Below are 24,208 nucleotides of genomic sequence, written 5' to 3' on the forward strand. Positions count from 1 at the left end.
GAGCCTGACCACCCGATCCCGTTAGTCACCTCTGACGACAAGCATAATCGCCTTTTACAGCAAGCATGGATTGCTGAGAACCTATTCTTCCCCGCATCTTCACGGGTAAGGCTACTATGTATCATTAGCATCTGTGAAGGTCTTGAGACTGGTTCCTCTGCTGCCCACGCGATGCTGTGATATTCATACATAAACATAGATATACATTACTATACAGTATATGTATCTGTATTTTTTCTATGTAACTATTGGGCTGTGTAGCCCAGCTGGTAAAGCGTATGTTTATGCCGAAGACCAAGGTTCGACCTCCCACATTAGTATAACTTGTGAAGCCCTTTCCTTGATACATTGCCAGAAATACAACCTAAAGTAGACGTAAACTCACTGCAAGAAACGTACCGTTGACAGAGATATTTTACACTCACTCACTCGAGAAGACAGCGTCACCTTTCATCAGTTGTTTTACGACGCAGTCCACAATATGCCCTCTAGAACCATCTACAGTCAACTTTTGTCATCCCTATTTCACTGCGTAAGTAGATTGAAACTTCGTTAACTCGAAGCCATGGTAACATCCAGTAAATGTCGAGTTAACCATTGTCCGAGACAAGCGGAGTGCAGATATAAGATCGCGATATAGTGCGGTGACCATGAAGTAAATCGTCATAAACGACGTATTGAGATAACGGATAACGAGACAAGCGGAGTGCAGATAAAAGATGGCGATATAGTGCGGTGACCATGAAGTAAATCGTCATAAACGACGTATTGAGATAACGGATAACGAGACAAGCGGAGTGCAGATAAAAGATCCCCATATAGTGCCGCTATGATGTTTCTGGGACTATGAGGTAAATCGTCAAACACGACAAATCGAGACACGGTTTTTCTTTCTACTAACGTATACCTATCTCCCTTACTGTATATGTGTATAATGAGTAATGGAGAACTATATTCCTTAAATAAAGTTTTAAATAGTAATATGATCATGTAGTACGAAGCTTAAACATATGATCAGAGAGCATATCTATTATATGGTCTCTGATATGACTGAATAAGCATTCCCGGTGCCCGTTGAACTGGTATGCTACATAACAGACACGCATGGCGTTGCCGTTATTCAAACACGCCCCCGAGTGTGTGTCTACCGCGTGTATATGCGTGACGTGTGTTATCAGTTGTTTGTTGACACGTTGCTATGCTGCATTCACTGTTCCGCAATACATCGATCTGTCTCTGTGGGTCGTTCACTGTAAAGATCTCATAGACCTCCATTCACAATTTGTGCTTGGTGACTACTGAGATGGTGCCCCTTATAAAAAGATCCGCGGGGTAGTTTATCAAACTAATATAAACAGCCATCATTTTACATAGAGCTGACAGTATGGAACTGAAATTGATTATCTGACTCATACATAAGGGAGGTTTTTGTTATAAAGGGTATTTTTAACTCAGTCTCTCGAAATGAAGACGTGTTTCTCCGAACAGATATTCAGTTCGTAATTCTGCATTTAATATCTATCGAAACAAGCCCACAGGTTAACCACCCAGGTACAAGCATATCACAACACTGAGGGGTGTTCACATTTCTCTTTCTGCATACTATACAGTACTGTGGTACATTCTGGTTTTGTATATACAACTGTCTAGTCTTACACCAGAGAGGTAAATCCAGTGTAGTCTAACAGTCTGTTCACTCTCCGTCACGTGTTGAAATCACAGCAATGGTTTTGAGACGCCCCCTCACCCTGTTTGTTGAAATGATCAATACAAATTACACATATTCATGGGAAACAAAGAACGAAGACACCGGTGTACGGCAATGTCCGCCATGTACAGGTACACCAGATAGTCAAGCATTCAGGTAAGAATGAGATAAAGCTGTATTCTTTTCACTGTAATTATATATTTGTTCAGCTTGTCCGGTGTACGCAGGAATATACAGCTCGGTTGACGCGATCAACATGTTACATACGGTTTTCAATAGGTTACGTTCCACAGAACACTTCTAGATACACTTGAGTAAAATACCACCCCGTGTGGAGATTCGATAAGTCTAAAACATAGGACACGAGCAAGTTCATGAGACAGAGGGGTTCTTTTCCTGATATCAGGAGGACGATACAACACATGTACCTGTCTTTGTCACCAGCCTAATGCTTTGTGTCATTATTCGCGATGTGTGTGAATTACATTTCTAGTATCAGTGTGTGTGTTTGTTTGTTTGTTTGTTTGTTGTGTAACGCCTAACTCAGCAATATTCCAGCTTTGTGACGGTAAACTGTACATAATCAAGTATGGACCAGACAAACCAGTGTTTGGCATTATCAGCAAAGTTACACACCGATGTACTTCGATGACACACAACCGCCCAGATCACGGTGCGTGTAGAACCTTTACAACAAGCATAGGTTACTACGGGCCAATTTAACTCCACATCTTTAAGTAAGATATGCCTCGAATAAATAAAATACAAACAGCTGAAAAGCTACAACTTCATTCAGAATAGAAATGCTAAACATTGATCGAGTTGATGACAACCCAAACCTTTTGGCCTCAAGCCGCTCCTTTTGTCAACACAATACACGAACTGTACTGGTCCATGTGGATATCATTTACATTGGTTCTTGGTTGAACAAAGCTTCCCCATGACGTGGCATATTTGTTTAGGCTATTTGAATAAATGTCTTATAACGTGTAACTTTACCTGTACGATTGTAGTACCCAAAATATATGAAATACAAACAAACAAACAAACAAACACACAAATAAGCAACACGAGATGAAAACCATCATGACGACTATGCATACGGACAGATAATTGTCCAAGAAGACCGACGTGGAAGGTACGGTGGCCCATAATTGACATGGAGTCTGTTTTTCAATATTTTGATATTTCACTTACTTTTATCGTAACCTTTTGCAAATTAACACGAATTGTCATACCAATAAGTGATAAATCATGTATAGAGAAGATATTGAATCGCTGAAAAGTGAAGCGAAAATGTCAAAAACTAAAATGAAAATGTCAAAAACAAAAACGAAAAGGTCAAAAACTAAAATGAAAATGTCAAAAACAAAAACGAAAGTGAAAATACAGAAAACTATTTCCGCCGCGGTGATAATATTCCCACCGCGGTTAAAACTATTTCCACTACGGTGATAATATTTACACCGCGGTGGAAATAGTTTTCTGTATTTTCATTTTAGTTTTTGACATTTTCGCTTTTGTTTTTGACATTTTTATTTTTTGTTTTTGACATTTTCATTTTAGTTTTTGACCTTTTCGTTTTTGTTTTTGACATTTCCTTTTTAGTTGTTGACATTTTCGCTTCACATTTCAGCGATTCAATAGCTACTTGAAAGTACATTTTCCATGTTTTCGGTTGTTTTTATACATGATGTATCATTAATTTGCAAAAGTAAGGATAAGAATTTATGGATGAACAATTAAGACAATTATTTCAATTAAGAGCGACGTTTCGGTGTAGGTTCTAACACCGTTATCAAGCTTAAAGAAGTTGTTCATCCATAAATTCTTATCCTTTTATAGTACTCCAACTTCTAAATGCCTATCAAAGAAGTTTGCAAAAGGTTACGATAAAAGTAAGTGAAATATCAAAATATTGAAAAACAGACTCCATGTCCCTTTGGGCCACCGTAGGAAGGTGTAAATAGATGAAGGGGTGCATGTACACCTTGATACAGTCGAAATTTCTGACAAACAAATGAACTGACAAAGAGAAGAACCAGAACCTGAAGCATGATGTATATGACAAAACAATGCCTGGCAACCATAGATTACCACATGAACGTCAATGAACGCTCATACAAATCAATCTATCATGGCTTAAGATACGTTTTGAATATGTGAATGCATGTCTATTCATGTCAGTTACTGAAATGTTTATTTATTGCAATTCCCGATATCGACATAGGCGCGTACCACAGATGCCGAGAGTTTAATCCCTTTCCAAATAAGACATTAACTGTTGACATTTGCCCGTTCAGGTGACTTGTACAATCGTGACGACGTTCTGCAGGGTCAGTCACATGTAGTGAGTGAGTGAGTTGGTTTAACGCCGATATGAACAGTATTCAAGTAATATCACGGTGAAACCCACGGGCACGACTATGGTGCTGACAAACCTAGAAACATAGGCGAACCGGGATTCGAACTAACGATCATAGGTTTCTGGCGTGCCCAAGGGACGCAACTCTATACAGCGAATTGCGGCGCCTTGGACGACTGAGCCACCGTTCCTCCAGTCACAGGTAATACTGTCATGAAGCTCGTCATTTAAAATCGGCTATAGATCCACAGCAAGCAGTACCTCTTTTATACCTCCATGCGTAAAGGTTTAAACCTTTTCACATAGAACAGACAAATTAGACCATATTTATCAAGTTCCTGGAATCAGTTCTCAACATAATAGCATCTTAAAACGAAAAACACCCGTGAAAAGTATTAACACAAACAAGTTAATTTGAAAAATATTTTGTTCATGTAATACTAGTATTCATATCTACTATATTTATTCGTGCTAAAAATTTCCCATGGGTTTCCCCAGGAATGTGGCAGTAGTCCGTCTGTGTTTACGTCATTTCAAGACTACAGTACGCGAAAAACGTTTGAACGTCAAAATGTGTCGTGCATACACTTATAAACTTCAGTTTCGCAGTCATGTGATCGATCTCTCGTCCAATGGAAAAGCCGTATACGGTGTAAACTTCACATTATTCATTATTTACGTCAAATATAGGGTGTGAGGAATACTTATGTAATTTGAAGGTTGTGTTTTCCTTAGAAGATCTGATGTTCAGGTATGTCAACTCAAATATAGAACACTTCTGAAAGTGACATTTTAAACGCTCACGAAGCGCGTCAGAGAATGTCTGACTTACACATACAGATAAGAGTAGATACTTGTACCGTCCTCGACAGACGCTTGCACATCTGTTCCAGGTAGCACCATGGACGCCATCATTAAGAAGTATGACTTGAAGAAGGGCACCGAGGCCCTGCAGGAGAAGATGGAGGAGGAACTGAGTGACTGGACATCCGAGAATCTGGAGGGAACAGTGAACAAGAAGATGGTTCTGAACGCACTGACCGTCCTGCAGGGGAAGGTGTGTGTGGCGGACTTCCCAACAGAGGACTCGCCCGCAGGATCCATGGCCATGACTGCCTTCGAAAACATCTCAACCTGCATAACGTACGGATCTGTTATCTTAACAGTTACAGAATGTTATCTTGACAGTAACATCATGTTATCTTGACAGTTACAGAATGTTATCTTGAGAGCTACATCATGTTATCTTGACAGTTACAGAATGTTATCTTGACAGTTACAGAATGTTATCGTGACAGTTACAGAATATTTTCTTGATAAGTACAGAATGTTATCTTGACAGTTGCAGAATGTTATGTTGACAAGTACAGAATGTTATCCTGACAGTTACAAAATGTTATCTTGACAGTTACATCATGTTATCTTGACAGTTACATCATGTTATCTTGACAGCTACATCATGTTATCTTGACAGCTACATCATGTTATCTTATAGGTACAGAATGTTTTCTCAACAGTTACAGAATGTTATCTTGACAGTTGCAGAATATTATCTTGACAGTTACAGAATGTTATCTTGACAGTTACAAAATGTTATCTTGACAGTTGCAGAATGTTATCTTGACAGTTACAGAATGTTATCTTGACAGTTACAGAATGTTTTCTTGACAGGTACAGAATGTTTTCTTTACAGTTACAGAATGTTATCTTGACAGTTACAGAATGTTTTCTTAACAGTCACAGAAGGTCACACAAAGCAGGTTTTAGACACAGAAGCGACAAGGACGAGATAAAACATGTCATATAGCCAAATCAAACCCCGGAGATCGTCAATAAAAGTTTGTGTCCAAACATATAGACTTTTCTTTGTACTCTTATATATATCACTATTGCGTGTATCTGGGAACAATGTACGTATGTTTAAATGAATGTGTTTTGATATATACCATCGGTGTCTATGTATCAACAGTGTGTATATATCATAAGTGAGTGTGATACGTGTGTATACGAGGATATCTTTAGTGTGTGTATATCAGAAGTGTGTGTTGATTTAGCACGATCTTCATTCCTCAACAGGTTTGTCATCGATGAAAACCAGGGAAAACCCAAAGAATTCTTTGACCCATTGCTCGACTTCGTCCTGAAGTTGATCACATGTGGACCCGGCACCACGCACCTTAAACTCATCAGGGAGGTGTACGGTGTCAGCGACTTCCAAGACTACTGCCACGTGAGTCTGGAAGGAATTCATCAGCATCTGTTAAAAACTCTAAAAAACAGTAGAATGTTACATAAAACAGAATGGCACCCATCACAAACACATGCAAAGGCAAATCAATTGTTCACCCTAAAATGCACGTGAACATATGGTACAAGTAAAAAAAAGGAATTGCATCGGACCTCATTCTTGCAAGTGATGCGTCAAATTTAGAAATGTCCTTCACATGTCTACTATAAAACCTCGAATGGCCTTGAATATTGTAACATTGATCAAACGGTTTCTGAGAAAGAATCGTATGGCGCTCTTTGACATCTTAGTAGATTAGTAGCATGTTCGATTGTCCCTCAAAAGCCGTGAAATATAGACCCCAAGGGCTGGTGTTGCAGTAATATTGCTCGCCATAAAGAGAACGTTGACTATTGGAAAGTTGAAGTCATCCCTCTTGTCATACAGTCTTATGGAGAGTGTATTGTCACTCTGATTCCTTATGCACAGCTCTGAATAGACAAGAGGTGAGGCGGTCTCACTGGTCTGGTGTGTAAATCTGTGGAAGGGAATTGGCTATTTGATGGTTATTCTTGTCCAAAATACCTTGTTTTGACTTTCTTGTTAGGATGTCCCTTTGTATGAGAAGCAGGAAATAACGATATTGTTTCATACTACTCACAGACGCTGAAAGCCGAACAGGTGAAGAAAATCTTGACGGTGTGTAAGAGAGAGTACAAGACGAAAGAAAAGATTGACTATGAGGACTATACCAGTGAGGTCAGGAATAACATGACCTATGTTCTAGACGATGGATTCACGTACGTTGCATTGTCTGTTACCTTAAATAATACAGATGCTTCCACATGTGTGTTACGATAGGTGAATATTTTTATTACAAACGTATTGTAAGTTGCGATAGACAGCTGCCAATAAAACTATTCCGCAGGTAAATGTGTCTAGGGTTTCAAGAATGAATGTTCCTTGTACTTCGTGTACATATATGACATTTTAGGGATCATGCACAAAATAGTTATGAACATAACATAACCATGTAACGTTGCACTTTCAGTGACGAGCAGTGTGTGGCCAACAGGGCGGAGTTTCTGGACCTGTACATGTACTTTCAATTTGGCTTCCAAGACCGGAAGGAGGAGGAGAGAGAGATGATGTCTAATATGGCTGAGTGGATAAACAGACACTTTGATAGCAAGCCGCTCCAGGTCAGTCGGTGACATGAATGTATGGTGTGGCTGACTGGATATACAGACACTTTATCACTCCAAGTCAGTAGGTGACGTGATATGTAAAGGTCACTCCAGGTCAGTAGGTGACGTGATATGTAGAAAGTCACTCCAGGTCAGTAGGTGACGTGATATGTAAATGCCACTATAGGTCACAAGGTGACGTGATATGTAGAAAGTCACTCCAGGTCAGTAGGTGACATGATATGTAGAAAGTCACTCCATGTCAGTAAGTGACGTGATATGTAGAAAGTCACTCCAGGTCAGTAGGTGACGTGATATGTAAAGGCCACTATAGGTCAGTAGGTGACGTGATATGTAGAAAGTCACTCCAGGTCAGTAGGTGACATGATATGTAGAAAGTCACTCCAGGTCAGTAGGTGACGTGATATGTAGAAAGTCACTCCAGGTCAGTAGGTGACGTGATATGTAAAGGCCACTATAGGTCAGTAGGTGACGTGATATGTAGAAAGTCACTCCAGGTCAGCAGGTGACATGATATGTAGAAAGTCACTCCATGTCAGTAAGTGACGTGATATGTAAAGGCCACTATAGGTCAGTAGGTGACGTGATATGTAGAAAGTCACTCCAGGTCAGTAGGTGACGTGATATGTAGATAGTCACTCCAGGTCACCAGGTGACGTGATATGTAAAGGTCCTCTAGGTCAGTAGGTGACGTGATATGTATAGGCCACTATAGGTCACTAGGTGACGTGATATGTAGCGAGTCACTACAGGTCAGTAGGTGACATGATATGTAGCAAGTCACTGCAACTGAGTAGTTAACATAAAATACAATATGGTTAAGTCAAATTGTCCTGGTCTTATGAGTCCATATTTGAACACCGACCATTGACACCGAGTTGTTTTCCTGTCCTGCATCAAGACATACGATTTGTTTGTGCTAAAAGTAAGAGCCAGGCTCCTGGAAAAGATTATCAAAAACACCCCAGAAATCCAGATTGTCGACACCTTGAACTAAACTGACATACTTGGAGTAAATACGTTGAAAGGTTGAGAGAGCACACGCGTTCATTCACCCAACTGTGTATGACAGTAGCAGTATTTCTCGTGCCCCAGGGAGTGACTGACAAGGCAGCGTATGTGGTGTTCCTGACTCGCCTGCAGGAGATGGTAATGGACAAATCCTTCCCAAGGGATACGAGTGCCGTTGATAGTATCGAAAGTGGACTCTCAACGTTCTTTGAGGCCATAAAGTAAGGGCAGTAAAAATCATTTATCCATGTGCTATGGATGTCCTTGTTTGGACACCGCGCCGTTACCTATCAATAATGCGGCGTTGTCATGTCCTTGTTTGTTCCTTGTTTGTTTGTTTTAAGTACCATACTCAGTTGACGATTCACTCACGACCCGTCAATCTTACTTTTACGATGATTAAGAAGCTTGTATTTTTATTAAAGAAACCTCGCCTACTGTAATCTGATAGGTTATGATAACCTTGCCCTATATGCCACTGAAACGACCTTTTGAAATCAAAGCGACAAAACCCTTTCCATAACCACAAGAAACCTTCCCCAAAAGCATAGTCACTTGTACGATTCCGACAGTATCACGAGCGTGTGTTTATGACTCGCTATCGAATAGTGATGAAACCAGGTGTTCGCGAAAATGTGAGCGTATCCTGTCCAACCGGTGGCAGCCATCTCAAACACACGCAATTTAAGTCAATTGTTCACCTGAAAAACATGGGAACATATGGTACAGGTGAAAAAAGGGACATCATTTTGTCACTGATCATTTTGTCACATTTGTATAATGGATGCTTTGTGCCCTTTGCTAAGAAAGGACTGGCAGAACTTTAGTCTCCTGAAAATGTCATTTTTAAAGTTAGAGAACATGGCTATAACTATTTTTCTGCTTCTTATTGTCAGTGACGCAGAAAATATTAAGGACCTTTACAGCGAAATCATCGACTTTGCAGCTGAGATTATTGACAAGAAAGCCGGAAAACCCGTGCATAAGTTGGTGGAAGCTGTGGGCTATTACTTCTACCATGTGGAAGAGAGTCTTGTTAAGGTAGGACATTCTTTTAACACCAGTAATCACCGGTAATCTGTTATCTGGTTCCATTTCTGTGATACTGCGACGAGTCTACAAACTCATCTACTCACTGTACAAATACATGCACCTCCAGGGCAAGGTGAAGATGTTTGCGGGCGTATGCAAGAAGCTGACAGAGATTGTGGAACAAGCTAAAGACCAAACATTCTTGGCTATCAGATTTGTGGATGCAGTCGTTTCAGAAGTGCTTGTTAAAGCAATGGGCAAGTATGTCACAAATGATAATTATTTGATATTCTGTAAATGCATGATTTTGCTTTTGTAATTATCAGAAACCGTGAACATGTGCAATAATTTACACATAAATAGGACGACGTTCCTACATTTTTCCACAAGCAATCATCTTCTCGAGGAATGGAAACTAACTAACTTTAAAAGTCCAGTTCACACCCTTGCCGAACTAGGGGGAATTCGTGCCTCAATCGTAGCGAGCGCCACCATTGGCTATTGCGAGTTATGTCCCTTCTGTCTATACTACTGACCAATCAGATTCCATCTCACATATCGCTCGCTTGCATTTGCTTCAAACAAAATGGCGGCAGCCAATCAAGACCAATAGTCAGATCTTTCTTGTAATAAAACGGGTCATACATGAAACCACTTGAACACATTGATTAAAAACATAATTATCTGGAAAATATCGGTCGATTGCAGGATTTTTAGAGCGGTCGACATCTGCACGCCATTCCCCATGTTGTTTTCGAACCGGATGTCAATTTCTTTACGGGATTTTGATTGGACTATGCATAGACTCGTTAGTCCAACTCCATAATTCCAGCCTTGTTCGACAAAGGTGGAAACTGGAATTCAATTAATTACCCCCCTTGCCCCGGGAAAATGCAAGCAACGTACAGGCAACACGGTTGTACCAAAAGTTCGCCGTTTGCGTCATCATGTGATAGCGAGTGTGTCTTTTCTTGTTAACTGTTTAACATTAATTAAATGTGATGTCAGACGAAGGTATAATTGATGTCATCTCTTTTGGCTCATGTCAACGGTTAAATTTATTTTCTTCTAGAACCCCTGACCATGTCACACTTCTTATCAATCTGATCAAAGCTCTAATCAAAGTCCCTCTGATGACGACCGTAGGGGCGGCGAAGACGGCATTGTCTGAGCAGGAAACGGCTCTCAAATGGAAGGTAAGATTGACTTTAATCTGTACGGATTAGAACAGACATAAAACACATATACATTGGCCAAAAAATAAACATTCATTGTAATACAGACATATGAGATAGACGCTCGAACCTGTTTTCAATTATTTAAAGATTTAAAAAAAAAGTAAACTGAGGGGCAAAAGAAAGTATACAGAGTTAGTGTTTTATGTAATTGAACATTGTAAGAACTGTTGCTAAATTTGATTATGTCTATTTGACCATAATTTATTCCTGCAATGGTTTGTAAAACTGGGTAAAGACTGGGTAATTTTGTGTAAAAATAAATTGGCTTAATGAAAAAGTTGGTAAGAAAAATGAATTTGCAACCACTTGCTTCCTACCATGTTTGAAATGTTGTATATTTGTGCCGAAAAAGCAAACGTATTGATTTTCAAAGATATGAAGTCTCAGATACACATCAGCAGTTGTGTACAATGCAAAAAAACAATTAATATTTTAAAGAATAAATCCATATAGAAGTGTTTTCATATTCTTTGAGTGTTGACTAAGCACCAGTACAGTTAATTTTTATATGATATCACTAACTTAAGATATTTTCAACTGAAAGTCAAACATATGAGGTATGGTTTCTTTTGAACCTCAGTTTATTTTATATTTTTCTAAATACATATCGCCGTGATACGGCTTGGACGTTGCTGAGATTGCTGAGAGCGATGTAAACCTATCTTACTGAAATTTATAGATTGTATTATTTCGTAAACCGACAGATCTGTTAGATTGTGGGTGTAGTACTTATGTTATCAGTTATAAGTAACAATGGCACCATACCCATCAGATTAATTGCAAAGAAAATATACAATAAGAGATTTGCTGACCCAGTAACCAAAATGTCGTAACAGGTTTATCTCATACGAAAAGGTTCATTTTATGGCAATATTTTCCTTCTAAATACCGCCGTGTGCCAGTTTGTGTTGATGTTGTGATTTGTACTTTTCAGGAACATGTAGAAGAAGCCAAGGCAATTTTTGTGGCCGTCAGTCAAGTAAAGGTCCCTGAGTCGGATGACCGTGAGGACATCTTGGATGCGTACACATCGTTTACAGGCAGCTTCCTGGATCAGATCAAGTAGGTGATTCTGCTGCTGAAATCAGCTTAATGATACATGGACGTTGTTCATGGAACAGCTTAATGATTATAAAGATAAATATCCAGGATATTGAGAGAGATTGTCAACCGGCGTGTATCCTCGTGTATTGTGATATGTAATAAGTCCTTACATTCTCGGAAGAGATACACGTAGTAAGAAGACAGTGTCGCAATACAAACACATTCTCTTTACTCAGAGTGTATAGTTGTCCTAATACTCCTCATTGTTTAATGTATCAGTAAAACAGACATCAGACTTCGAAGTTGTGTTTGCATGGTGTACTAATCATAGGACAATACAAAAGCATGCTTGTGTTAAGCTTTCCTTTATATAGTGTATATTTCTTGCAATGCTTTATTTCACCATAATAAAGCGTACCTTAGCTCTGAGGAATAAGCCCTGGTAGTATGAACACATTTTTATACTTGTGTTTTACGTGTATATGCCTCATTACTGGTGTATATTTACACTCGTAAATATGAATAGATATGAAATTTTGGGTCATAATAATAATAATAATAATAATAATAATAATAATAATAACAACAACAACAACAACAATAATAACAACCATCATCAGCATCTAATGGTAATGATTCTGACTTGCAGGATTGCACGAGTCCAGGATAAGATCCATGACACTATGGTCGTCTTTCTTCTCGGCATCGTAGAGAAGAAGAATGAATCCCTGTACAGTCTTGGTTATGGGTTGGTGGACCGAACCGAGTTTGATGCTAAAGTGAGACTCCTGCCATGTTCAATGTCATGTACATATATTGAAAAAAACTTCAGTCCACGCTATATGGATCGACACTATATTAAGGGGAAATATGTGTCTCGCAGTCGGTCCGTCATATGGGAAATGTAGCTTTTATTCCTCGCATGTATGCAAAACGATATTATACCACATAACTCTCAAACTTCTTGATTCCGGTCCCTGTTTATCCGGAAACCGTCCCTCTGGACGTGCACTGCTGGAAACATCTTCGAGTACTCTGTACCCATGATCTGTGTTTCCGGATATATGTTAATCTGGACGATTTTACAGGGGAGGCATTGTCCGGACAAACAGGGTTTTACTTTATGTGGTATTGCATTACTGGTCAGTTAATCAAATGTTAGTGAATAGAGTCTTTTAGCAATATTAATGATCGTTCAACCGCGGGGCACAAAACATTGATTTCACACGTGTTGGAATCGAACCTGGGTCTTCCGTATGAATGGTGAACGTTTTAACCACTATACTATCCTCCAGCAAGCTAGTTCAGCACATGCTGTCACATATATAGGTTCATGCTTCAGTGTTTTGTATGATCATTTCAGAAAGATAAGGACTTGTTGATGAAAGTGTTCCGGGCGATTGACACTGCCCTGAAAGACGACAGTTACCCCTGGCTTGAAAACACAGACTTCTCAGGCATTATAAATTATTTATCGCAAAATGCCGTAAGTGGTATAAAGTGAGTACCTTATATTAGACCCGGTGGGGATTCCGTGTTAGGACAGGTCCCCAACAACCTATGATTGTCGTAAGAGACGACCAAATGGATTGGTTGGTTGGTTGGTGGGATTGCGTGTCATCGTACCCCGACGGCGAGGATCGTTGTTCACAATATCAGTCATTGGATTGTGTGGTCCAGACTCGATTATTTACAGATCGCCGTTATATAGCTGGAATATATTGCTGAGTGTGGCGTGAAACAAGAAACAAATCTTATACGCTTGGCCATCCATATCATGTTGTTTCTCATCTCAGTGCTCAGCTTCAGGGGAAGCGGTCGGTCGGAAGAAATTTGAATAAAGTAGAAAAATGACTTCGCTTGAGAATACAACTGGTATACCATCTAATATCCTGGGACATGTGCCAAAATCGCTCAGAATTTAAAGCTGGTCCTGAATAATTTTCTCTTTCCATTTTCTTCTTATAGCGGGGGGATACATTTTGGCGGGCGAATGAACAAACGAAAGTATCGTATTTTATGTTTTGGTGGAAAGGTAATTTAGGATCGGCTGGAAATGAAAATCACAATGAAAAATGAAATGAAAAACAGTAATACAGACGGCCTTGGGTAGTTTTCAGTTTTAGTTCACGTTCAGCTTGTAATTATTTGCTTTAAACAGCAACATATTGTATACTGACGATATATATATAATATATATATATATATATATATATATATATATATATATATATATATATATATATATATATATATATATATATATATATATATATAATGGTACAAAAAAGGCATACTTATTTAAAAGCACATATTTGTCAATTTATCCGTTACCTTTTTATCATTAAGTTTGTTCTCTCCATTCAACATTGTACGCATATTAATAGGGCCGGGAACCTGCTGACTAAAGACGACTACAGCGTGCTGGTCTCCATCGTCAACAGGGTTGTGAAGAAGGACTTCTACCACCCATACACGGGGGAGCCAGGCAGCGTCTACTTCAGCGTCTACACCACTGTTGCTATGGCAGTGTTAAGCAAGGTAATATTTGTAAAAGATTGTCACTACATGGGTATATGTTATGTATTCTCTATGAGTACTGATCTCATCTTTCCGAGGCAAAAGTCCAGTTTCCACCCATGCTGAACTGAGCTGCAATTTCATGGTTCGGTCGTTGCGGTCGATTAAGGGTTATGTGGTTACGTCCCTTCTCTGTCGCTCCTATTGACCAATTAGATTCCACCTCTCATATCACTCGCATTTGCTTTAAAACAGTGGCGCCGCCCAGTCAAGATAAAATGGGCCTTACTCCGCGAAGTGCATCAAATCACTTGAGCACCTTCATTAAAAACATGATAAGATATGCAAAATATCTGTCGACGCTCAGTTGATGGTACACATGTTTCGCAAATTCTGCAGTCGACCGAAATCTGCACGAAATCCCTGTTTTGTTACGAACCGGATATCTAGATCGTTACTCGATTTTGATTGACTCGTAAGTCCGGAATTTCCGCCCAGTTCGGCAAAGGTGGAAACTGGATTTTTATAGTCCGTTGATGCCTTTGCGTCGGGAAGATGACTGATCCGGACCTTTTTCTTTTGGTGCGCCTTGTTGGTTGCTGCGTTGTATTGCCCTTGTCTGTGTTGTATTGCACCTGTCTGCGTTGTATTGCACCACTTTGTCTTGTATTGCCCTTGTCTGTGTTGTATTGCCCCTGTTTGTGTTATTTTGCACCGGTCTATGTTGTATTGCCCATGTCTGTGTTGTATTGCACTGTCTGTGTTGTATTGCACCTGTCTGCGTTGTATTGCACCACTTTGTCTTGCATTGCCCCTGTCTGTGTTGTATTGCCCCTGTTTGTGTTGTTTTGCACCGGTCTATGTTGTATTGCCCCTGTCTGTGTTGTATTGCACTGTCTGTGTTGTATTGCACCTGTCTGCGTTGTATTGCACCACTTTGTCTTGTATTGCCCCTGTCTGTGTTGTATTGCCCCTGTTTGTGTTGTTTTGCACCGGTCTATGTTGTATTGCCCCTGTCTGTGTTGTATTGCCCCTGTTTGTGTTGTTTTGCACCGGTCTATGTTGTATTGCCCCTGTCTGTGTTGTATTGCCCTTGTCTGTCTTGTATTGCTCCTGTCTGTGTATTGCACCTGTCTGCGTTGTATTGCCCTTGTTTGTATTGTATTGCACCCGACTGTTGTTTTGCACCCGTCTGTGTTGTTTTGCACCTGTCTATGTTGTAATGCACCTGTCTGAGTTGCACTGCACCAGTCTGTGTATTGCGCCTGTGTTTTATTGCACCTGTGCGTGTTGTATTGCACCTGTCTGTGTTGTATTGAACCTATCGGTGTTGTATTGAACCTATCGGTGTTGTATTGCATCTGTCGGTGTTGTATTGCAGTTGGACGAAATAAACAAGATGGAGTGGGCGGCACCCATGCTTGGAGGGATCATTGATCTACTGAAGCACGAAGACGAGTCTGTCCGAGAGATGACAGGTTCCATGCTTCAAACTGTATGCATTAAATCTGGATTAGTGCTGGCTCCATACGTAGACAAGTTAGTCCGCAGTTATTTCGAAGATGAAAAGTTCTATATGCTTCGTGAGTACATTTAAAAATCAGAAAATGAATTATTTTCAACTATGTAGGTTTGCTGGAAATTGAAATACATCTTGCAATCAATGGTGTTGAACTGCAGATGTATAATATGTCAAATCTTGCAGACAAATGTGCCAAGGTCCTGGAACAGGAATTGGATTGTTTACTTATTTCGTAGAGTTCCCATAATATGGTCATCTACACGCAGACATAAGAAGAGACCTAACATTACATCTCTTCATGGCTTCGTATTCAGGAGACCGCCTCCGTGGTCTAGTAGTAGAGCGTCCGCCCGGAGAGCAGAAGGTCTGGGGTTCGACCCCCGGCCGCGTCATACTCTGTCTGGCGCTCGGCATATAGGGGCTAAAACAAGGAATGGTCGAAATCTTTACTCTTTTTGCAAATTGTGTTAGTGGCAGATGCTGCCGGTAGAGCAGGACATACTTACCATGATCGAAAATATCTGTTGTCATCATTGATTTTAAGGGTATATGTTCATATAGTTGTAATTTTCAACGCTATTTGCCTGTTAACGTCCTTTTGAATTTGTTTCGGCAGATAATGAAGACTGAGCATTTTAACGTTGGCGTGTTAGTTTTACCATATGTATGTATGTTACCAGAGCCCATTGTGTCCATCTACCCAGAGAAGCCTGGTCCTATCAACAAAGAATTTCAGAAGTTTATGGCACAGTATAACACCAGCGATTCCTTGAACAAGACGTACTTGGTGCAACTGTTCACAGCCGTGGCCAAACTACACCCTGAGGTTTGCAATTGTTAAACCAATATGATCTGCGTCAACTAAAATGTAAAATGCTATATGCATGATTTTTGTGAATAAGAATAATCTGAGCCCCATAAGGCTGGAAAGAAAAGAGAGAGAGAGAGAGAGAGGGGGGGGGGGGGGGGGGGAGAGACGGAGAGAGAGAGAGAGAGAGAGAGAGAGAGAGAGAATGTGAATGCAAAGATACAAAGCGTAGTGTAGCAAACGCCTGGATGAGACCTGGTTAATTAAGTAATGCGAATGTCATGTATCTATAAATTGCCAATGCCAGAGAATAACAAGCCTAGATTACCCACCGATACAGTTTCCTTTTGGCGTAAAGGGCAAAAAAAATGTGAAAATTATATAATTGGACCACTGAAAATTACTGATGATCCCAGGTGTTCGCGAAGAGGATAAGCATGTCCTCACATTTGCATTTACATTTCCTCAGATGTTCACGGAGAGGAATTTGGAAGATCTTTGGAGCAATGCTAAGAAGGATCCGACTATGGCCGTACAAATAATCATGGTTCTGGAAGACGTGGCCAAAAAGCACCCAGAAATAGTTGGAAAACTCCTCCCACTACTGGCAGTCCACAACGACATTGTAGACTACGCCAAACCGAGTCTGATGAATGTCTTCAAGCAAGTCGGAGTCAGATCAGAGGTTGGTGGTGGAACAGGCTGTATTCCATATGGCAACTGAACACGGCTGTACATTGACCTTTCTTCCGATATTAAAAGGGATGGAGGTTGTTCTCATCCATAATTGTCAGTGTAATGTGTACACTTTTCTTGTAGAATCAGTAATTTCTTTGTGAATGAAAAATAGAACGGAACCTGAAGCAAAGTGATCGTGGTTACTTTTAATAACATAATGGGTATAATATAATGGGATACTGAATAATTATTTTTTTCTCTCTACATCTCTTAAAACCAGAAATGCTATCACTTAAACGTATGGGGGATCCCAAAGCACATGATTCTTGATGGCTTGTGCAGATCAAACGCCTACTCCGATAGAGCAAAGAGTTAATATCGAACAGAGATATTCTTAATCAAATAACGATGAATCCAAGCAATGATTAGTATTTTTGCGAAAACATTAATTTCAGAAATATGCTGAAGCCGTTTTAGATCTGTACGTGAAGATATTAAATGGCCGTGAAGAGCAGACATTGTTCCTGTGTGTACTGGACGGCATGCGGAATGTTGGGGGAAGGCATGTACCCCTGCTGACCAAACACAGAGCTGTCTTGGAAAAGGTGCACGCCAGAGCACAAATACAATACACCAAAGATGGAATCACAGGTTTAATAGACATCATGGAAGGAAGGAGGTATGTACATTTTGGTTCGTATATGCAGATTGCAAATAAAATATGGCTGTACACAATGTAAATGTATTTACCCACTTTCATATTAATTCCTACGTTGAGATTTCAAACCATAAAGTCACATACTTATATTGTTTCTTCTAGTTCCAGTTTGAGTATACCGCTTTCTGTTTTGACATGTTTTCGTGGGCCTTTTCTGTAATAAAACATGACGAGGGTTTCCATTCTGATGACGTGACTTTTGCAGCTTTTTTTACACAAAATTATTATATAAATGATATGCAGTATCTTCGTTCGGGGAGATTAATTATGCATGTGCGCCATAAACAAAGTACTAAACTGCATACTAAAGTTAAATATAATAGCATATTTTAAAATAATCAGACTTGCAAGTAGGCTCTTGGAACTTGATCATAATTCCCATTGAGTCAGTTCCCTTGACCATGATAATGTGTTGGTGACTACTGTATTAGGTCTATTGTTCTAGTACAAATGTATTATCGAAAAAGTTTGAATGGGGACATATTGCTATTCCGATGCATACATACATGGTTTGGTATCATCACTAGTCTGGCAGCCTTATCTGGTGATATCAAGGAGACGCAGGATGATGTAAAGGAAATCGACACCAAGGTCACTGATACTCAGAAAAATGTCAAGGTCGTCACGAAGGAGGTAGACAAGCAGAAGAAGGAAATAAAGACAGTGAAGAAGGATGTGAAAACCCAGGGAAAGAAGATTGTTGCTCTGGAGGAGACGGTGGACGAAACTGTGGCCAAGGTGGAAGAAATAGATGGCAAGGTGAGGGTTTGCAAACAACTCTCTATATATTTGAGAACGATCTTTGATAGAGCATGTAATCTCATGTTAGTTTTGACAACAGGTAAGATAATACCAAACACCTAACTCACGGGTAAAACACTTGATGAAGATGTTCCAAAAGTGTTCTTTTTTATCGCAAGGTTTTGCTTGTTATTTAACTAATATTGTTTGTTGGCTACTGTCCAGACCCTGAGTCATGCTCCCTTCTGGTCCAGAGATGTCTCCAAGCTTCTCAACCCCAAGGGGGACCACGACTGGAGGTTGCTGTCAACTCGCCTGGGTTACAACAACGACGACATCCGAGGCTGGGCCCAGCAACATGATCCCTGTATGGCCCTGTTGAATGAGTGGTACGCCACACGTAAAACCAGCGAGGCTTCCTATGCTGTGTTGACGGCTCTACAAGAGATGAACCGGATGGATGCCGCCTCTATTGTGGAGAATGCTATGAAGATGGCAGGTAACCTGTTAATATTTAATTCATTGACATACAAGAGTGTCTTTAACAGTCTGGGAGATATGAGCACAGTTTCTGAATTTCATTTTCTTATGTTAGAACTACGATCTAACGTTTAAAAGCATACGAAATAAATGTTCGCAAACAATTCCTGCTTACTACATATTCATAAGTATTCACAATTGTTCTCCATAGAGTCTGTAGTCACCATTTCCCAATGGTGTTACTGGTAACTGGAATGGGTTATTTATAAGCCACAAGAACTAATGTAGAATATTATTGACTGAAACTTTAGACGTTCATTTATTCACCTACCAGCTTCTTTATTTTTTAATGTATATGCATACTGTTACTTCACAGAGACTGTAGTCGAGGATGACCCTTTCGAGTATGCCTCCCCTCCAGTCGTCTTCATTAGCTACCAGTGGGGAATCCAGAACGAGGTTAAGCTGCTGAAGCGCCATCTGGAGATGGCGGGCTACGAATGCTGGATGGACATTGGTCAGATGGGAGGAGGAGACAAGCTGTTTGAGAAGATTGACCAGGGAATCAGGGGATCCAAAGTTATCATCAGCTGTGTGACGCCGAAATATGCAAAGTCGCCCAACTGTAACAGGGAGGTGAGACACATCAAATATAGCGTGTAAGATGTTTGCAATACAAGTACACAAGTAATCACACGTTTTTTATTTTCCTCAGGTAAATTTGTCAGTGAGTATGGGTCGCCCCATCCTCCCCCTCCTGATGGAGAAACAGACATGGCCACCAGCTGGCTCCATGGGCCCCATCTTCAGCGAGTACCTGTTCATCCGCTTCTTCACTCGGCCAGGAGAGGAGACTGGGGATGACAGATACTGGTCGGCGGCCAAGTTCCAGGAGCTTCTCATGCAGCTCAACTACAACGGCATCGTGCCAGATGAGGCCAAGGTCATGAAAGGTGTGTTACTTTAGCGGATCAAAATACCCAGTCTCTGATATTTTTGGAATATACTGATTGGATAACATATCAATATCTTTCTTTTTAGAATATAAAAGGTGGTGGACCCCTGTTGTTGAAGATATCAAGATAGACAAGAAAAAGGCAGGGAGCAAAGGGGAGAAATCTCAAACTACAGAGGCAACAGAGGTGATATACCTGGCTTTCAATTTCTAAATATTTAGAAAATAAATCGTTTTCCTGTGTAGACTTAGTCAAATGAGGAATTGGCAAGTACATATTGTTTCATACAATGTGTCCGATGTCTGTTTACTGTCCTATGTTCAAATTGCTTGGTCATTTCATCATAGGTGGCTGTCGTGTCCCCTGACGTGTTCATCTCCTACCAGTGGGGCAAACAGAAGCAGATCATTCTCCTCTACCGACGTCTTACCAGCCTCGGCTTCTCCTGTTGGATGGACATTCACCAGATGGGAGGAGGGGACTCCCTCTATGACAAGATCGACCGGGGAGTGCGAGGCTGCAAGATCATACTCAGCTGTATAACCACCAAGTATGCCCTGTCTGCCAACTGCCGGAGGGAGGTCAGTCTGGCTGATGCCCTGAAGAAGCCAATAGTTCCTCTGTTACTGGAGAAGATAACATGGCCTCCTTCTGGTCCCATGAGCATGGTGTTCACTCAGCTTCTCTACATCAACTTCTCCAAGGACGAAAGTGTACAAGAGAAATGGTCAGGCAAGGAGTTCGATGAAATGGTTGACAAAATCAACAACCATATGCCAGCGTTGACGGAAGGTGGAACACGCAAATCAGAAGCTGAGAAATCAAAAACACCTCCTTCAGGCAACGGCACCAGTTCAAAAACACAATCTAACCAGCCTTCAAAAAAGAATGAAAAGGTCACCCCAGTCAAAACCGTCCCAACACCAGCGCCAGCCTCCGCCCCAGCCCCTGCCTCAGAAAAGCAACCTAAACCACAAAACCCAACCTCAGATGAGAAGAAGTCGAAATCTTGTACAATTATTTAGTGGCCCATCAGAACATTTCATGTATGTCAAACCAAATCTCCATAAAATCAGATCTTAGTTCTTGCTATCACTCAGCAAAGATCTGAGGACATTCCATTACAGGTCGCAGGCAAACTTCGACCGACCAATGAAATGACTATTAAGAAGTCGACATCAGCCAATCAGAAAGAAGCTTTCTCGAACTTTACGGCACTAGTTTCAAACTGACGACATCCATTCAAGACTTTCGTTTGAAAAATATCGAATCAAAATATTAAAACTAAACAAAAGAATATTCAGGAATGTCTCACAGATGGTGGGGATTGTATGACAGTACTTCCCACCGCCTGTGCAAAGTTTCTTCCCTTCAAATGTTTATTTCATGAAAGAGAAAGATAAACTATGGTTTTGGCGGAATTAGTCGTACAATCCGCAACTGTCATTCGGAATATCCCGTGTTAACCTTTTCGATGTTGCGAAATTAGAAAACGCATTCTGACTGTCACTTTCTCGATCTGTAAGCGAATCTCTGATTGGTCGGATCAAAGGTCGTTCAGACGTGACCCGCAATGGGATATTTTCAGATCTTTGTCAAACCAGTTGTGACACTTTGAAGCAAATGTGTATCATGTAGTATTATTTGAAGAACTGTTGAGTTTTCTTGGACTGTATGTTAATGAGATCAAATGTCACGGCGCCTGTCCATCCGTGGTAAGACTTTACATTCGGTATCTCCAAAGAAACGTACAAAGATGCAAGACGCTAAAAGTGTTCACGTACCCTCTTGGAACACCACTTACAGGATTGTTTATACACGTGTAAACATCATTGTCACTTGGGCGTTTTGTGAGTGAGTGAGTGAGTGAGTGAGTATGGGTTACGCCGCGTTTAGCAATATTCCAGCAATCACACGGCGGGGGACACCAGAAATAGGCTTCACACATTGTACCCATCTGGGGAATCGAACCCGGGCATTCGGCGTGACGAGCGAGCGCTTTAACCACCACGATTTCCCACCGTCACTTTGAGCGTTTAGAAATGTGTACCGAGCAATTTCTGAACTCTTCATTGTGAAACTTCATATGAAATAATATCTGGTATGTGCAATAACATACGGTACGTTTATTCGGAGTGTTCGGAAGTAATTGTTCGTAACAATGAAAACATGAGACAATTGTCTTGAAATAGCCAATCAGCATGAAACAATATACTTATGCTCAATGAGAATTGCTGAAAATATGTTCGCCGCTATCCGTGCCCCTGTGAGTAATATGTATCGGTTGTACAAGTACAATGTGACCTCCAATGCACCATGGCTGTGCATTGGCAATACGTCTGTGATATAATCATATGTACTTCCACATTGTCTTTTTCAATATAGCCGATGAAATGCATCTTCTCCAGGCAAGAGAGTTAACTGACTTTAAAAGTCCAGTTTCCACCCTTGCCGAACTAGGGTGGAATTCCTGGGCTCGATCGTAGCGCCACCAGTGGTTATTATGAGTTATGTACCTTCTGAGCCTCTCCTATGGATCAATCCGATTTCATCACTTGCACTTGTTTCAAACAAAATGGCGGCACCCAGTCAAGACGATCTGATCGTTATCAAGATCTATATTGTGACAAAACGGGTCTTACATCGCGAAGTGCATCAAATCACGCGAGCACCTTGATTAAAAACATGAAAAGGTTTGGAAAATATCTGTTGACAACAAGTTGGCGGTGCATATGCTTTGCAAATCCTGCAAATGACCGTAATCTGCACGACAGTTTACGAACCGGATTTCGATTTCATTGCGAGATTTTGATTGGACTATGCATAGACTCGTTAGTCCAGCCTAAATGTAACTCAATAATACCAGCCTAGTTCGGCAAGGGTGGAAACTGGACTTTTATAGTCAGTTAACTCGCTTGCCTAGAGAAGATGATGAAAAGACACAATTGTGCTCCCGGCATATGTTTTCTTGAAATAGACATGTTACATGGTTGTTACATTATATTAATATTTTATTTCTTGAAACAAAGCAATGTTCGTTGGCTATTGTTTAGATTATCTAAGGTAATTGTTTGCTTTTAGATATTAGATTTGCGCTGGCGATTGCTATTCCATCATGGAAAATGACATAGGTGCAAAACACAATCGAGCAAAGGTTTGATCAGGGTACAACATTTGCTGAGGGCTGGAATGTGGAGGACATTTCCCAAAAACTGTCTTAAGCAATTCCTTATTTTGACTTGCACCATACGTTCCCGTGTTTTGTGGAGTGAACAGTTGACTTACCTTTGCATGTGTTTGTTGGATACACTCACCTTCGCGAACACCTGGTATCATCACTATTTGATAGTGATTCATAAACACCTGCTGATGATGTACTCGGAATAGTACGATAGAGTCTGCTTAAAGTAGACATTTGTTGTGGTTGTGGAAATGTATTTTGTCGCTTTTATATGCAATATTGTTTCTCACATGTGATTCAGGGATTAGGATGTGATAATATTGATTATGATCTGAATACGTTATAACCAACGCTAGTCGTGAATATATTGATATACAATAAACGATTACAGCGTTACTTGTTGATGATCGGATACACATAAAGACCATTTTAGGGGCCGACCATCAAATGAGATTCAAGGGAGTGGCGTGGGGGGAAGGGGGGCGATGGGACGGGGAAGGCTAGACTGGGATTTTGTCTGGAGATTAGATATTTCATCAGCTACAGCTGCAAAGACAGATATTTTTTAATAAAAAACTATGAGCCTTAATGTTTTAAGACACATACCTAGCAACAATGTTATTGTTGTGGCAACAGTTTCTTTTTTTTCATCAGTCTGAAGCATATTTATTTTTATTTATTTTTTATATTTCTTTTGATAAAATACCAACCCCTGTTTTTCAACTATAAATTTAGATTGAATCAACTAGATCTTTTTTGGTATCTTACGAA

General features: G+C 40.3%; 1 protein-coding gene across 1 annotated transcript; it reads left to right on the forward strand.

Moving 5' to 3' along the window:
• Positions 1 to 1,793: 1,793 nt before the first annotated feature.
• Positions 1,794 to 22,942, forward strand: LOC124131312. The gene is made up of 23 exons (XM_046494505.2): positions 1,794 to 1,864; positions 4,967 to 5,216; positions 6,150 to 6,303; positions 6,964 to 7,100; positions 7,352 to 7,502; positions 8,604 to 8,740; positions 9,416 to 9,560; positions 9,679 to 9,812; positions 10,624 to 10,747; positions 11,724 to 11,851; positions 12,483 to 12,612; positions 13,197 to 13,333; positions 14,221 to 14,374; positions 15,735 to 15,936; positions 16,556 to 16,701; positions 17,153 to 17,368; positions 17,817 to 18,040; positions 18,607 to 18,838; positions 19,046 to 19,319; positions 19,677 to 19,936; positions 20,016 to 20,253; positions 20,342 to 20,442; positions 20,604 to 22,942. Exons 2-23 carry the CDS (start codon positions 4,975 to 4,977, stop codon positions 21,279 to 21,281), a joined length of 4,344 nt encoding a protein of 1,447 aa, XP_046350461.2. The 5' UTR covers positions 1,794 to 1,864; positions 4,967 to 4,974; the 3' UTR covers positions 21,282 to 22,942.
• The last annotated feature ends 1,266 nt before the right edge of the window (positions 22,943 to 24,208 follow it).

This window comes from Haliotis rufescens, unplaced genomic scaffold (assembly GCF_023055435.1).
Source record: "Haliotis rufescens isolate VD_foot unplaced genomic scaffold, xgHalRufe1.0.p SCAF_1, whole genome shotgun sequence".
Lineage (NCBI taxonomy): Eukaryota > Metazoa > Mollusca > Gastropoda > Lepetellida > Haliotidae > Haliotis > Haliotis rufescens.

What these genes read in the sequence shown, in the direction of transcription:
- LOC124131312 (XM_046494505.2), top strand. Translation starts at nt 4,975, where the DNA reads ATGGACGCCATCATTAAGAAGTATGACTTGAAGAAGGGCACCGAGGCC. An exon ending in GACATCATGGAAGGAAGGAG is followed by an intron (nt 18,041 to 18,606) that starts GTATGTACATTT and finishes TATCATCACTAG; the next exon opens with TCTGGCAGCCTTATCTGGTG. An exon ending in TGAGGCCAAGGTCATGAAAG is followed by an intron (nt 20,254 to 20,341) that starts GTGTGTTACTTT and finishes CTTTCTTTTTAG; the next exon opens with AATATAAAAGGTGGTGGACC.